The sequence below is a fragment of the Lepisma saccharinum genome, chromosome 12 (assembly GCF_977018435.1).
Source record: "Lepisma saccharinum chromosome 12, izLepSacc3.1, whole genome shotgun sequence".
Classification (NCBI taxonomy): domain Eukaryota; kingdom Metazoa; phylum Arthropoda; class Insecta; order Zygentoma; family Lepismatidae; genus Lepisma; species Lepisma saccharinum.
In genome coordinates this window covers 25,898,043-25,915,479 of record NC_139240.1, presented here as the reverse complement: position 1 = coordinate 25,915,479, position 17,437 = coordinate 25,898,043, and the positions used below count along the sequence as shown (strand labels likewise).

The following is a 17,437-nucleotide window of genomic DNA, read 5'->3' as shown; positions in this document are numbered from 1 at the left end:
GATGGGGCACCAACCCATTTCCACTTAGATGTCAGACGTGAAGTGAATAGGCGACTACCAAAGAGATGGATTGTGCATGCTGGGTGTGACGATAGTGAATATTTGCATTGGCCTCCATGTTCCCCCGATTTTACATACTGTGATTTTTTCCTCTGAGGTTTTGTCAAACAACAAGTGTATTGGCCACCTTTACCACCTACCATCCAGGATCTTCGTGTTTGCATTACAGAGGCCATTGCATTAGTGGATCGTCCAATGTTACAACGTGTATGGCAAGAATTGGACTACAGGCTCAATGTGTGTCGCATGACACAGGGAGCTGACATTGAGCACATGTGATGTGATACCAAATGTAATACAAATCTTTTTGAGTTTCCCTTTCCATTGATACCACTTTCATGTATCCGAGTGTTATTAAATGTGAGTTATTCAAGTTTGTAATCGGAAAAATCATGTGTAATAACCCTGTATTACCAGAATCAATTGTCTGCACATCAGAAGGAATGTCTCTATATCCAGTAGGGATCTCAACCATGCTTTCAAACATGTCACCAATAGTTGAAAGATAATACCAATATATTAATTTGAACTTAAAATTGATGAATTTAATTTTCATCTTTTGACTTCTTCCTGGATGTGCTCCTAAATATCAACAATATCAGCATTCCTACAGAACTGTTTTCACAAGCATTGCCAGAACCATGGTTGCTGCTTGATAGTGACCACACACACTTTCCCTTTGCATTAACTTGTGGACGAGTTTCACCACTGCACTACGAACAATTGACCAGCCACCTCTCAGTGTATCTGCAGTTGAAGAGATGTGCAACTTTCCTTGCACTCTGTTCACCACAATGTAAGCTAGTGTCAATGTGCTTTTTGATCAATGGCATCTTTGTTCACTGCATAACAAGGAATAAACATTGCTGAATAGCATGCACACAACAATGGCAGTCTTTATCCTTAGCATTGAATAAATTGATAATGATTCAAGACATTGTTAAATGGATTTTACGATTCTCTTTGCCAGAATATATCACATGATTTTGATGTGTCACTTGCCCCCTATTCCCATTTGAATACGTTAAGTTGAATTCAAGATATGGGATAGGGATGATGCAAGTGATCTTCTAGTTACTTCATATGTTTCCACTCGTGTACAGTGATATCTGATGAAATTATATGGGTTATTCCACACTTTTGAATGACACAGAATTTGTGATTAAGTTTGGGTTTGTTTTAGAGTTTCTCTGAGTGAATGAGAATGAACATATTGTTTTATGCATGTTGAAGAATTCTGTAAGTTATAACATGTAACACGAGTATATTTAGAAAATTTCCATTCTTGAGAAATGTGTGTAATATGCTGTCTTTTTATAATAAAACACTATATATGATTTTATTATGAACACTTCAGAAGATTGGTTTTGAAACACAGTTCTAAATATTCATCACAATGAGAACCCTTTTAAATCCCAACTTTAAAGTTCCACATATTATTTACATATTAGGTTTCACATGAAGGAGAAGCCTTCTATCTTCCTATAGCATTCATGTGTAGTTTATGTAAAGAAGTTTCAACAAAATGCTGAGCCTCAGATTTATTGAATATCATAATTAGGACAGATATGCTAATAATCTTACAGTCTGTCCCCTTTAATCGTGATGGTACAATACTGTGACAGTTATACACATTCAGAACATTTATACATACTCAAATATATGTTTTCTGCAGCAACTATACTAAATCCGAGTGGCTAATTATGCCTGAATTCTATGTAAACAATTGCAACTTTCGAAAATGCAAATGTATTCATACATTTAGAAATGCCCCGAGGTAAGTTTTTCACAGTTTATCAAAGAAGGAAAGAAATGAAAACTACATTGAAAATGTAACAGAATTCTCTCTCAATACGTTTACTTTGTTAGTGCCCTTTGCAGAACAATCTATTATTGCAAGATATCATGAAATTGATTGTGTAAATTTGAGTTTGAAATTCTTATGCAATTAACAATTTTTTTGTAGAATAGTATATTCCGTAACATTTATGACTTCTGTTTGTAGATGTATTTGAAAGCTGAGTATGTGAAATGGCAATTGTAAACTCCACACCATAAATTGAATATATTAAACAGTGTATATACCATACCGTTACATTGAATTAAATTAGAATTTTTGGATTCAATGGAATCACACAGACCCATTAATTTGTTAATATATGTGTTTGTGTGTGGGTGGTGAAAGGTGGTAATACATAAGGTTGAAATAGAGAAAGCATCAGCTTGTACCTTTGAATTTTTGGAAAGTTTGCCTTCAAAACTGCGAATTATACTTGAATTTGATCATGATCCTAGAGTGGCCACCTAGTATATTGATCTAGTAGAGTTCCTCTTTATCACTTTTGGACCAAGATCTGTACCAGTAGATTTTATTTTTGCCAATACCCAGCTGCACTGCCCCTTTCGGAATTTTCTTTTACTCAGATATTGTTCAGAGATAAAAGTTCTTAATGCTACATGAGCTTTGAACTGCACGATTAGTATTAATCAATAGTAATTTCATTCTGCCTATATTGTGAAGGAGGGAGAACCATATTAGATGCATACTCTTTTACATAAAGTATTTTTGAATATCACTCCTGTTCTTCAATTCTGTACCCTAAACCTTTGTTTCGTAACGAACCTTAAAGTTCGTGGGATCTTAAGAGTATCTAGAAGGTTAACCAGTTAATTGATGGGGTGATGTAAACTACTCATCATTCATCCTCTTGATGAGACCACTCGTCATTAGCATGGCGAGTTATCGCTTGGCAATGCAAAAGGTACAAATTACACAAAGGAATTAAACTACTGAAAAGACAATGGTCACTCGTTGGGTTTTGCGAACCGTTGAACCTGTATTATGGCTGGGTGTAGGATAATTACCTGTCTATCTGAAGTCTTTAGCTGAATGAAAATAGCGAAGTCCTCTGTAAGCTTCTCTCCTATTTGTCGACCAGAGCGTCGTTCTACTCTTCACCTACTGCCTTGCTGACCACCTTCTCTCTCTCCACTCAATCCCCCAAGTCAGTCACCTCCCAGCTTGTCTCACCTCTATATTCCCTGGCCATCGAGCTCTTCCTCGATGCCGAATCGCCGAATCGTGTGTTTAATATAATTACTACCATGCAAACCGCTGACACCATAACCAGAAGTATTACCTGTTTCCTGAATGCTCAGGAGGTTTGCATGGCACAACACAATGCATTGTAAACATGCCTAAGAGGCTTGAGACAGCTGAGAAAAACAAGTGAATGCCCTGGTCAACATGAAGCGTTCAGAGAGACTTAATAAAATAAACATACAATCTTAGGGATTGATACGTTCGCCCCGACGGAGAAAAATTTTCTCCTTTGAAAATTTAAAAGTCAAATCGCAAAGCTTGACATGACTCAGGTTCGCCAATCCCATATATTTTCTTAAAAAACCAAATGTACAAAAGAAATCCACCAAAACATAACTTTCTCTTGTTTGCCGCATCCTGAAGGAAAGAAAATTTTCATTTCCTAAACTTTATAATGAATAATACCATTAATACTAACAAATTCGTATGTTTATACGATGTAAAAAACAATAATATGTACTATTATAAGACTAGAAATCACAAAAGTTCGTGTCGTTAGGCGATAACACTCTTAATGTACCACCTTTGTGCGTACATAATGTTTATTATGTAGAATTGCTCATCCGCCAGCGCTTAGTCAATAGTCTGTGATGCCTTGCCAAGCGGTTTCTACTCTGTGTCGCCCAGCGAGGCAAATGGCTGGAGCGTCTTCGCAAGGTAGAACGGAATTCACAATGTTTGTTTATATTGCCACTCGATATAGACTCTTCAAATAAATAACAAAACCTTAAAAAGGTGCACAAGTAAGTAAACGTAAGTAGGCATGTAAAACACTGTCACAATACATACATCTCACTGTTTTGTCTGTGTGAAAGCCTGATCATATCAAAGTGTAGTATGTTTTACGAACTACGTAGCCAGTTCACTCCTAACATCGTTGAATATATGAACTTGCACGGCTATGTTGCACATTCCAATGTATTATAATACAATATTCAATGCATATAATTGGTTACACTGATAACTGTCGCTGGTAAAACATAACTATAGCGTTCAATTTTCTTTTCTACGTTAATCTGTACACTGTATACATATATATGGCTTGGTGAATACCCTTGTATGACTGCACACAAAAATTAATAATCTTGCAAGTGTCAAAAAGTATGTTCTCGAGTTATAAATATCAAAAAATGTTCTGCGAACAAATGTGTCGCTTTTGATATTCCATATTGGTGAAAAAAAATTACTGCTTGGGATAAACATATGCATAAAACATTGGCACTAAAGCATGCTTTCTAAAATGTTCGAAAGTGCTGTAGTTATGCTTGTTATTGCTTGCATGTTCAATTGGATATCCATTGTAAAAGCTTCTTCTTAAAAAAAAATTATGCACTAGTTAAAGCTAGCAATGGTCAATTGACACCACTGGCGCTTGTCGCTTCCTTGTAGTATAATGTAAACTTGAATGCATATAAAACTGGTTCTCATGCATGGCACAAAACTGAAAATGTGTATAAGGGCTATGGAAAAGTATTGTTTCCCATAATGCATGTTAGATGACCAAATAGATACACATGATAGGAGCTCGCATGTGTATGTGTAGAAACACTGTAGCACAATTCTGTAATTATTGTTTGTGACCGGAACTGCTGTTTGTAGAATGTATGTTTTTTATGCTTTTTCTTCTTTCTGGATTGCTTGTCGTCTTGACTGCATTGGGGCAATGTAAAAAATGTGGAAATTACCCGTAGAACTTGGGAGATAGGGAAAAGTTGTTGTTCGAACTGCAAACAGTGTGGAGGGAAATTTTATCTAGCTCCATCACTAGGTGTTGTTGATAATGTATAGTCTGCTATACTGGGAAATGTATGGTTGATTACATCCTTCCTGTAAAAGGTAGTCACCGTGTAGTAATAATCAGAAATGTCTGCATGTCTCCCTCGTAGAATGGTAATAAGTCTTTCTGCCTGGTAATATTAGACTGCCTGCGGATGTCTGTCATGAAAAATGCCCATGGATGGTGTAGGCATTGCTTGTCCATGGTGTTCCGTATAGACAGGTTAGGTTGAATAAAGGGAAAATTATGACAAAGAAAGGAAATAGTGAAGGATAGGAAATGTATAATTCATGTTCATGCAAGTACACAATATCAACTTATTTCCATTGCCTTTTCTTTAAAATCAAATTAAATTGTCTCATCAAAATAAAATAAATTAAATAAATAAATAAAATAATTGCCATAACTCTTTGAAAATAAATAAGGAAAATTGAAATAAAATATCCAACCGTAATTAAAATATTAATGTCCATGATTAATGTGTTGCCTTAACCTATTAATTATTATTGCACTGCTCTAAATGAATCTGTTTCGCAAGCTGATGATGCTTAAAGAAATAATATCCTAGGGTTGTGGTTAGTAAAACATTCCAAATAACAAAAACTAATATAGACATGGGCAAATGGTTTAAAATTAATTCCTGAAATGAAATGCCCTTACTAATCGATTGATTAAGTTGCTTTAAAGCAAGTTCAAGCGGAGTCCATTGAGGAATAGTAAAATCAGATAAATTCTTGGGAATATTAAGTGGTAACTCAATTTCCTCCATTTTCACTTGTTCGAAAGCTAAAATTCTTGTATGTAAAATTTGTTGATCCACAATAATCTGCGAAAAATCCTGATAATTAAAAAATATAGATTGCCCTTCGTTTAGCTGAATTGATCTGTGGGTGTTCAAATTATTATTTAAATTCTGAATAACAATAAATTGACCTGAACCTGATATTAAAATACCATTACGTGTTCTAATAAACTGAAATAATTTATTGTCAGTAATAGACTTCACTTCAAAATTACAAAATGTAAAATTAATAAACAAAAGTAAGTGTTGCAAGCATGTTCTAAATTCTGTTTAAATGTAAAAAATTATTATGTTGTGAACCCTTAAAATAAATATATAAAATTTGTGTTGTGCAAAGCAAGCTATTAGTGTCCTAAGAGGTTGCTTTGACAAGCCTCTAATGGCCTCCTAATAAACAATAGGCCGGTGCAATTTGCCGTGGTTCAATATAATGCAATATAAAACAAAATTTCAGTAAATGCGACTTCTGAGTTTCGTCGAAACTCCAGGTGGTAACAAAATATAGCATTAGGGAATTAAAAAGGTGATATTCAAATTTTAAACAAAATAAGAATAATGAAAAACTTTCTCAATTTCAAATTTTCTTTAAACAAAAGAAATTTGACCACTCAAAACTTCTTGAGTCCGCCGTATACCTCAAATCACTTGGTCGTGTAAACAGACCCGCCGCGGAAAGGTATACTTGACTCATATAAGAATGGTGTGTCAATCCCTTAGGTATGTCCAAACAAAATAGATAGAGAATAGTTATGCAATATATTAAAATATAAATACAAATTACAAATTATTACCTACTGTACTAAAATTAACATGAAGTTAATCAGTAAGAAGTAATGAATTTATTGCTGCATGGTCGAATAAGGTGCAAATTGGGTAAGTGAGCTAAATTTCCTAATAATAAATAATAATAATAATTTCTCAAATTATAACATTTGTGGTAAACCACGCTGTTTAAATTTGGAAAGGCTAACGATGCCGTGGCGACTTTTGCTGCACATGCCTGTGCCAATCACCGAGGCGGCTTAGCTTGGCATGTTGCTGACAAATTTTGATTACTCTAAGTGCATAAAGTGCTAAAATTACCCTTTAGTAGAAATTTCCCTGATTTTATCAAAATTTCGTTTGACTTTATCCTGATTTAAACCAAATGTACGTCGATTTCCCAAAACATTTACTTACTATAAATATCTCTATGAAAAACGGGAAAATTTTGCGAGAAAAACGCAAAAAATTCGTCTTGTTGTTCCTTTGTAAAATTATTGGTTGTAATTAACCTGAAGTGCATAAATGCGACGTTTTATGGCAAAAGTTATTTATGTAACAAAAAATATCCCTAACATTGTTGACATAAAGTTCTATCGTGAAAATCAAATTCTGATGGCTATATGCGTAACTAAACTGTTCCCATAAAATTTTAAAGAACGAACGCCACTGATTCGAGAAAATCTATGCTAAGTGTTTTCTGAGCTTCCAGCGTGTTCAAAGTACTCGGGAGAGAGCTACAGTGCGGAGAAAGGAATTCGCTGACAAAGTTCCTGCAAAGTTGCATTTTCGTGGTCGCTTGGAAGGACTGAACTAATTTCTCTACAGCGAAGAAAATCGTAGGCTCGCCTGTCGGCGTTTTCGGTCGACATCTTCGGGTACATTCGGGATGCCGTCGGAGAGGTGGAGGGGGAAAATCGCTGCTTCGGGCAGCGAGCAAAGGAACGGAGGAAGAAAATGCAACGCCATGATTCGCTAACTACCAACATGACGCGTTAATGTGTACAAAACTTTAAATTACTACAAACAAAGTCTAGTAAGCACTGCGAGAATCGAAATGGAAGTCAAGGACTTTTGAAAATTACATCATAGGCGGAATGGAAAGGAAAAAAATATCGTCGCGCTTGCGACAGTGTGTTTACTTGAACACTTCCGTGCTCGTACAATAACAAAACTTGGAAAGCTGCTAGCAAACTAAATGACTAATAAACCTTGCATAAGGTACAATCAAACGTAAGAAATGAATTATACTTAAAATTTAAATCGTAATGAATTTAAAAATTCTAGGCGAACGTGAAGTCGTAAAAAATATGGTCTGTAAACGATACAACAGGTTCGGAAACCTGAGAATTTGGCTTACTTTCTGCTTTTAAAGTAACACTTGAAACTTTCTCGACTTTTACTGGTGACTGATTCGCAAATAACTCTTTAACTTTTACAACTGGCTGAACACAGTGTGAAATAGGCAATTCACTTTCCATTTTGCGGCTGTTTTGAACAAAATTAGGATCCTTGCTTACGGCAAATTCCTGAACTCTATCTTTAACGGATACAATATTCTTCGGCAAATCTATACTGTCGTCTTTAGTAACTAAAATATTTCTGGATACATCTTGAACTTCTTTTTGTATAATATGTGGAATAAGAACAGTTGGAGGAAAGGGCGGGGTGGTGGAGATGCGGGGCAGCATCTCCACCACGTAACGAACCTTAAAGTTCGTGAGATCTTAAGAGTATCTAGAAGGTTAACCAGTTAATTGATGGGGTGATGTAAACTACTCATCATTCATCCTCTTGATGAGACTACTCGTCATTAGCATGGCGAGTTATCGCTTGGCAATGCAAAAGGTACAAATTACACAAAGGAATTAAACTACTGAAAAGACAATGGTCACTCATTGGGTTTTGCGAACCATTGAACCTGTATCATGGCTGGGTGTAGGATAATTACCTGTCTATCTGAAGTCTTTAGCTGAATGAAAATAGCGAAGTCCTCTGTAAGCTTCTCTCCTATTTGTCGACCAGAGCGTCGTTCTACTCTTCACCTACTGCCTTGCTGACCACCTTCTCTCTCTCCACTCAATCCCCCAAGTCAGTCACCTCCCAGCTTGTCTCACCTCTATATTCCCAGGCCATAATTGCTACCATGCAAACCGCTGACACCATAACCAGAAGTATTACCTGTTTCCTGAATGCTCAGGAGGTTTGCATGGCACAACACAATGCATTGTAAACATGCCTAAGAGGCTTGAGACAGCTGAGAAAAACAAGTGAATGCCCTGGTCAACATGAAGCGTTCAGAGAGACTTAATAAAATAAACATACAATCTTAGGGATTGATACGGTTTTCAAATTCAAAACGATCTGTTCTTGAGTACGGACAAATGCAGTGAGTTTCCTTTTCAAGGATGAAAATTGATAATGGAATGGGGTGATGAAGTGAGTCATGTTTCAGTGAGGGCAATAGTGTTCAAGAGTTTGGCATGTTTTCACAGTCACTTACTGACAGCCTTACAACCAAGAAGTGTGAGTCCATGGACATTCTACTTCTCTGGTTGAGACAAGGAACCAAAAGAGAACACTTGTTCCAGTGGAGTACCTTCTGAAAGGTGTAGAACACTCGAGAACTGGCATTCTGTGATTACAGATTCATATCCTGATGGTGATCTGTATTTGTGTGTTTGAAGCATACTAAAGATTTTGTCGTTTTCTGAATCTTTTGTTTCTTGCCTTAAGCAATAAATACTTCTAAAATTGTCGTTTGATAAAAGGTTCCCAGTTTATATGTCATCATTTCTTTCTCTGCTTTTACTGGGAATTTACCATATGTCACTTCATCATATTAAGAACAATTTTTACAGAAGACATGGGCAATAAACCCCACCAAGCGACTCCTTTACTTCAAAGTTGAGTATCCCCACACCAAAGGGTGGCAAGATTCCAAGGCTTTTTAGTTTCAGCATTCACAATCATTAATAAGTCTTGAGTCTGGCCTGTCCAATTTTGACTGTCGAGGGTTATGCTCTATGTTCTCGCACCTACACTGAGCTATATATCTAGGTTCATCCTTTCATCAAATACAGCACACTTTCATTTTTATGAATTTTTATAAAATTTGTTGTATCTAATTAATAGACAACATTTAATTTTATCCTGTCACTATTTTTGCTTTGGTACTGAACCAGTATTGATCAAATATATGTATGAGCAGTAATCAGATGACTACACTTTAAGAATAGCTTCCCTACAGCTACAGCTAATCTTCCAAGTAGACTCCTTGTTCTATGTGATATTGGCCACTTTTCTACTTTTGCATAAGAAATAAAACAACCGTATGGATATTCAAAATAATTGCTTAGCACTTGTACTTACAAGATAATAGGTTCCCTTATTATTAACATGAGACTCAATGGCAACAGACACCAAATAGAAATATTAATGTACATTGATAATATCTTCAAAGATGATATAATTTTGGCTTATTTATACAATAAAAATTGCGTTGAATGCAGTTGCTTTTTTTCCCTCAACCTGTGGTGCAACAGCCTGTAAGGGTCAGGGCCTACATAATGACTGCCTGCTTCACTCCCACATTCTTCAGCAGAGGTGGGCGATCATCCAACCACTTACGGAATGATGTGTTGTCAGCACAACAATCCCCCAGTCGTTGTTGCATGTCTCGATGACTGGGTTATGCTACTCACTCATAGCTCCCCAATTTTCTCATGATGTTAGGTGACCTTGGTCCCATTCACTGGCCGAAATCTCATGAGAAAAGTTGTTACACTTACCCAGGAGCCTGATTGATGTTTTAGACCACACAGCCACAGTGTGGGACCAATGCATTTGCTAGTAGGTAATAATAAAGGAGTATCTTGAAGCTTATGGAGATGGCCATTTTTAAGATTGCCCAGAAAAACATGTGATACTTATGGATTGATAATTATTTTAAACTTAAGATTTTTTTTTAAAAAAAAAGAAAAATATGTCACACTAATATTTAAAATATCAGAATACTTTATCCTGAATTTTGAACTGAGGGAGGTGTGGACATAAGGAGCACGTACAGGCATGTTGAAAACTCAGAAAACCTGAAATATGTGAAGTTTTATTTTCCAATTGTCGAATTTTTTAAATGAATTTTGCCCTTCTACAATGACTTTTGTGCCTAATAAATTTTATTGGAGTGGACATAGTGTGTAGTTGAAAATGTGAGGCAAATACATCTAAATAATTTCCTGAATTATTTGAGGCATCCCCCAATTCTGACTACTGTGAATGAATTACCCTTGCAAATATTCAACCCTCAGACTTGTTTCCAGCCTGCAAGAGACTTATGAGAGTGAGTCCATGTAAGACCAGGGGTCGACCTTGAGCACTGAGAATGAGAATGAGAATGAGGAAGAGGCCTAAATGGAGTTCAGAGGCTGAGGACGTGTGATGCTGGAGGTTGACCTTGAGTTTGACACTGTGCAGTGTCATCCCTTAGTCAAATGGATATCACTGGTCACAAGTAGATATGTATGTTTACCCTGCAACAGAAAGAAGAAGAAAATGAAGAATGAGTGAATGTAAAAGTGAGAGGGAGTGACAACATATTTTCACACTATTGATATGCACAAAGCTTTATGACCAATGTAATAAGAATTACAGCAAAAATATGAATATTTTTTGACTAAATGGTAAAAAAATATTATGAATTCATTCTTGAAGGAATAATATACATTAAATTAGGCACATGCAGGAGATGTATTACATAGAACTTTAGGCGAAAAATGCAGGCTCGACTGGATTCTATGGATTCTACACAGGTAAAACAGCGGAAGTGAAAAATCAAGCGAAAACAGGCCGGCTTGGCAGCTCAGTGGTAGAGCAATGGCATGGTACGCCAGAGACCTGGGTTCGAGTGAAGGGTTGGCAACATGGTAGAGGGGAAAGTAATCAAGCAAAATGAAAAAGAAATTGCTTGTTTTTAGGAAGTTGGTTCAGAGATTTGTGAGTGCTGGAACACTGATATTAGGTTCATTCCATGTCAAATCATCCAGAATTTTGTGAAAATGTCACCCACCATCCCCAATTTTTATGAGTTTAATTAATTTTTTTTTAATTTTTAAAATCTCCATGTTCCCCACTTGTGGCTCCACTTTGAATGACACGCATTAGGTTATAAATGATGGTATCTTCCCTCAGGTTTGCCGTATTAACTTCAAGTTTCTTTCCTTTTGTTCAAAATAGTGTAAATTTTCACTTAAATAAGGTTTCAGATGATTGTATTAACAACCATGTATTTTTATGTATAGTTTCATGTATTTTTTAGAAGAAAAATGACTAACTTCAAGAGAGAATTTCGTGCAATGCCCCCCCTTCAATTTGCCCCGAATTTTATATGTAGGTAGCTCAAAGTGTGTACTAATACCTGATGAAAAAATTGGAATGGGTGGTTCAGAGACAGGGTGATACAAAAATAATTTGCATCAAATGACATTAAAAGTTAATCTTATTAAAAATGCTTATGTATTTAGCACAAAGCCTGAAGTACAATATGTTGTAAGGTATAATATTCAAAATTTCTGTTCACTATGTGTGAAGATAAGCATAGGCGTAATCTGTTGGGGGAAAGGGAAGCATTTGACGCCTGCAAAATTTATAGATTAATTAAAATTTTCCAGTTTAATATATATTGTGAACCTTCTGGCACTTGAGGAACAAACAAATTAAGAGTAATAATTGTGATTTTTCAAATGTATTTAGCAAATAATCTTGGACACTATTTTTATGGTATGGAAAACTTTGTGATTCTTTCAACCCAAAGATAGTTCCCAAGTTACGCCCATGAAGATAGTAATAATAATAATTACACTATTGTACTCTATGGATTGCCAAAGTTTCATGTACTATCAATTGTGGCCTTCACATTTTAGAGGAATATTTTGACCATTTTGAACACACTAAAGTATTTGACTTATCACTAAGTACATATGTCCTTCCATTTGTGTTGTTAATGTCCACTGGACACAGAATATTTTGTGGCCAGTAGTAGGAAGTTGATGGACCAAGTGGATGCAAGAATTTAATTGTTGCATTTCCTTGTTTTCCATGGACTTTTGAAACAATCTTACAAACAAGTTTTAGTCACACACACAAGCTACTACATAACTGTTTAGATTTGGAATTCAGAAAGAAACTTCTTCACAACAGTCAAACCACACAGTTATACAAAGCTTATTTCATCAGCTTTTATTATTTTTGCATTGACAACTAGTGTTTCAAAGTAACTGGTTGCAAGCAACAGTTACTTTTTATTTAGGAATTCTAACTGTAACTAGCGACTGGAATTGCTGGCCTGGCAAGGAAGCTATGCTTTGTTGCATGCTAACAATAGAACATCCACGCTTTACTTCAATACATTTTTAATGACATGTGAAAACTTCAGTGTTTTTGGTGGTCTGCTGCGTTCGTTTGGAATGTGGTTCTCGAGCTAAGAAAAAGTCATTGTCAAAGGAGTGGGCCTTGTTGATCTTGGAATGGAGGAGAAAGAAATAGGTGCAATGACACCATATTCAATATACCGTGGTTAGCATACTAATGATTTCTTAATTAAAATCGTTCAAGCAAGGCTGACTCTGTGTTCCATCATTTATTTGCAGTAATAATGTAAATATATGAAGGCATATTCTGTACTAGAAACATAAATAAAACACTCAAGTCTTCACGATCATTGATTTTGTTTAATTTTTACACAAATCAGATTGTTAACTGCAAGTTACTTTCACAGTAATTGCAAAGAAACTCATAATTACTTTCAAAGTACCAGTAACTGTAACTGAGTTAGTTTTTAAATGAGTAACTGTAACTCTGTTACTTGTAATAGTAACTTACCGAACCTGTAGCCTAAGTTCAAAATAATGCATACTTAATTTTCCTGGTTCTGTTGTTTAGTATTTTGCAATCGCTGACACATCATACTGCGCGTTTTGTCATTTCACCTTACATCATTAATAAGAAATTTATGCCTTGAATAATATTTCTAATTGGTACATCATTGCCGCACTTGTTTTAACTGTTCCAACCAGCCCGTCGCAACCGTTTCTGTGGTATATGAAAAAATCTCCATGGAAAAACTTCAATCAGCACAAATGTGTATTATTAAGTCTAACTTCATATTACGTATCCCCGTGAAGAGTAGCCAAAAAGAACTTCCGTATTGAGATAAAATGCACAAAAAGAATGTTCCCAAAGATAATTTGCTAAACTTGGGAATGCTAATAATGATGATTAAATTTCTTAAAAAATTGAAGACAGTTGAAACTGACTTAGATACAGTGGAACCTTGATTTTATGTTATTCAGGCGACCAAGCTGAAAAACTTAGAATGCGAGAAAATGTAAAACGGAGGAAAATTTCATAGCAATTTGCTCTGTTGGGACCACCAAGATTGAATATAAAATGCAGGACAATGTAAAATCAAGGAACATGAAATCGGGGTTCCGCTGCAATTATTATTTGTAAATTTTAATTAATTTATGGATTTTGGAGGGGTCAAATGCTTCCCTTTCCCCCGACAGGTTACGCCTATGCTTATCTTCACACATAGTGAACAGAAATTTTGAATATTATACCTTAAAACATATTGTACTTCAGGCTTTGTGCTAAATACATAAGCATTTTTAATAAGATTAACTTTTAATGTCATTTGATGCAAATTATTTTTTTATCACCCTGTCTCTGAACCGCCCATCCCAATTTTTTCATCAGGTATAAGTACACACTTTGAGCTACCAGCCCAGCCAGTGAGAGACAGAGATGTATGGAGACTAAGATATAACAATGAATTGTACCATCTATACAAAGATTTATGTATATCCCACTTTATAAAATTTAAAAGACTAGAGTGGGCAGGACATGTCCAAAGAATGGATGCATACCAAAGTTAGATGCATATAGTACAATAGGAGGTAGAAGATCTGTAGGGAAGCCCAAGAGAAGATGTATGGAGGCTGTGGAAGAAGATGTGAAAGGAATGTTAGGAATGAGAAATTGTAGGAGGAAATCTTTGGACAGAGAAGCATGGAGACCAGAGCTCGATATCGGGCTGCAGTGCCATAGAAGAAGAAGAAGAAGAAGAAGAAGGAGGTGGGGACCGAAATAAATGAGCACGTATAGGCATGTTGAAAACTCAGAAAATCCCTAAATATGTGAAGCTTCTTTTTCCAATTGTCGAATTTTTTAAAAGAATTTTGCCCTTTTACAATGACTTTTTGTAATTTTAATATGTAGTGAATATTTATAGAAGCAATTTGTAAATTCTATGACATTCATCTTTACAAGTACTTAAAATCTTGGAAGAATTGTAAAGAAAGAGAAGGGTGAAGGGTAACATGTATTTGTGCCTAATAAATTTTATTGGAGCAGACACAGTGTGTAGCTGAATATGTAAGGCGAATGTAACAACTAAATCATTTGAGGCATCCCCCAATTCTGACTACTGTGAATGAATTACTTACAAATGTTCAATCCACAGAATGGTTCCCTGCCTGCAAGAAACTTATGAGTGTAAGACCAAAGTTTGACCTTGACCACTGAGGTCAAAATCAGGCAAAGCCAGACCGGCTCGGGAGCACAGTGGTAGAGCAATGGCATGGAATGCCAGAGAAAGGTGGGTTCGAGTCCTGGTGGAGCCTGCTTTTTTTGCTGAAAGTTCTACATATAATATACTTTTATTTACTTTTTCAAGAGTACATCACCAACAACAGTCCATTTTATTCTCCTTTCTTTTCATTGATTTGCACATGTCAGTCATTCTTATTATTTACTCAGAAAGTGAAACTACATTTGTATCATATTTTTTTCAGATACCTGATCAAGAACTGTGTGGAGGAACAGATACAAGATGTTGCAAGGTCAGTTCCACATTTGCCAGTGTCTGCAGGAAAGTTAAGTGAACAAGAGCAGCCAAGAGAAATTACAGAATGTATCAGTAGAGAAGAAAATTTTGAATGTAAACCTTCACCAGAAACCCTTCCAAGCAAGACATATGTTGATGGTTCCAGAGCTAATAACAGGAGAAAGCAATGTATAGATCCCATCTCCAACAACACTTTCTCTGACAACGGAGATTTGATAACCGATGAACCACAAATGCTTTTTAATTCTGCAGTTTCCAAGAAAAGTTTTGTCCATGAAGCTCAGCGTAAAACATTTATGAGTGTTCACACAAAAGAGAAACCTTTTAGTTGTTCAATTTGCAAAAAGGATTTTGCCCGTAAAGTTCATCTTAATGAGCATGTTAGAGTTCACACTAATGAGAAGCCTTTCAATTGTTCAATTTGCAATAAGTATTTTGCCCGCAAACAAGAACTTCGTGTACATATCAATGTTCACTCAAAAGAGAAGCCTTTTAATTGTTCAATATGCAACAAAGGTTTTGCCCAAAAAGTTCATCTTAATGAGCATGTGAGGGTTCACACTGGAGAAAAGCCTTTTAATTGTTCAATTTGCAACAAAGATTTTGCACATAAATATAATCTTAATGTGCATGTGAGGGTTCACACTGGAGAGAAACCTTTCAATTGTTCAATTTGCAACAAAGATTTTGCACATAAATATAATCTTAATGTGCATATGAGGGTTCACACTGGAGAGAAACCTTTCAATTGTTCAATTTGCAATAAATATTTTGCCCATAAAGGAGAACTTAATGTGCATGTGAGAGTTCACACTGGAGAGAAGCCTTTCAATTGTTCAATTTGCAACAAAGATTTTGCACATAAATATAATCTTAATGAGCATCTGAGGGTTCACACTGGAGAGAAGCCTTTCAGTTGTTCAATTTGCAATAAATATTTTGCCCGTAAAGGAGATCTTAATAAGCATGTGAGTGTTCACTCAAAAGAGAAGCCTTTCAATTGTTCAGTTTGCAACAAAAATTTTGCAGGTAGGAAACTTCTTAGTGTACATATGAATGTTCACTCAAAAGAAAAGCCTTTCAATTGTTCAATTTGCAGCAAAGATTTTGCCCATAAGGGAGATCGTAGTTTACATATGAATGTTCACTCAATAGAAAAGCCTTTCAATTGTTCAATTTGCAAGAAAGGTTTTGGCCATAAAGATCTCCTTAATAAGCATGTGAGGATTCACACTGGAGAAAAGCCTTTCCATTTGTTCAATTTGCAATAACTATTTTGCCTGTAAAAGAGATCTTAGTGTACATATGAATGTTAACTCAAAAGTGAACCCTTTTAATTGTTCAATTTACAACAAAGTTTTTGCTCCTAAGGCCAACTTAATGCACATGTGAGCATTCACAGAACGGATAAGCTTTTCCATTGTTGAATTTGCTAAGATGTTTTGTCTGGAGGTGTACATTTAATGTACACATGAAGTTTAACAGTCAAGAGTAATATTTTAAATGTTCAATTTGATTAAATGTTTCGGATATGAAAGATGTCTTAATTTGCATATGTGCATTCATGCTAAACAGAAGCCTTTAAATTGTTCAATTTGTAATATTTGTTTTGTCTGGAAAGTCATATGAGGATATTTCATCTCAAAAGAGAAACTGAATTTGTGACAAGATTTTCCTGTAAAGATTCCTTCAGAGTACATATGGGGACAAACACTAGAAAGGGAAATCTATTAATTGTTTAATTTGAATCAAGTATTTTGTCTACAAATACTACAAATATTATGCATGTGAGGAGATTACACACCAAACAAATTCAATTGCAATAAATATAATACGACTTGTTTGATGTTTGAAGTTTTTGTGTGTTGTAGCAAAAGAAACATAATCGGGAAGAGCATTCCAAACCTTTGCAGACCAGAGGGAGAAGGAGCCTTCGAAACTGACAGCAGAGTGGCGGGGAATGTCGATTTTCCGCCAACCTCTAGTATTGTATGGATGTATGGAATTTCAAAATGTCAGTTTCTCATG

The 17,437-nt window shown here is 35.6% G+C and overlaps 1 protein-coding gene across 1 annotated transcript in view; it reads left to right on the top strand.

Annotated features, from left to right (window-relative positions):
* LOC145996279 (uncharacterized) overlaps positions 1–17,437 on the top strand; it is a 174,456-nt gene that overhangs the window by 109,143 nt on the left and 47,876 nt on the right. The window contains exon 4 of the mRNA XM_083132706.1: positions 15,357–15,694. Coding sequence (XP_082988832.1) covers positions 15,357–15,694 — 338 coding nt within the window. The remainder of the gene's footprint in view (positions 1–15,356; positions 15,695–17,437) is intronic.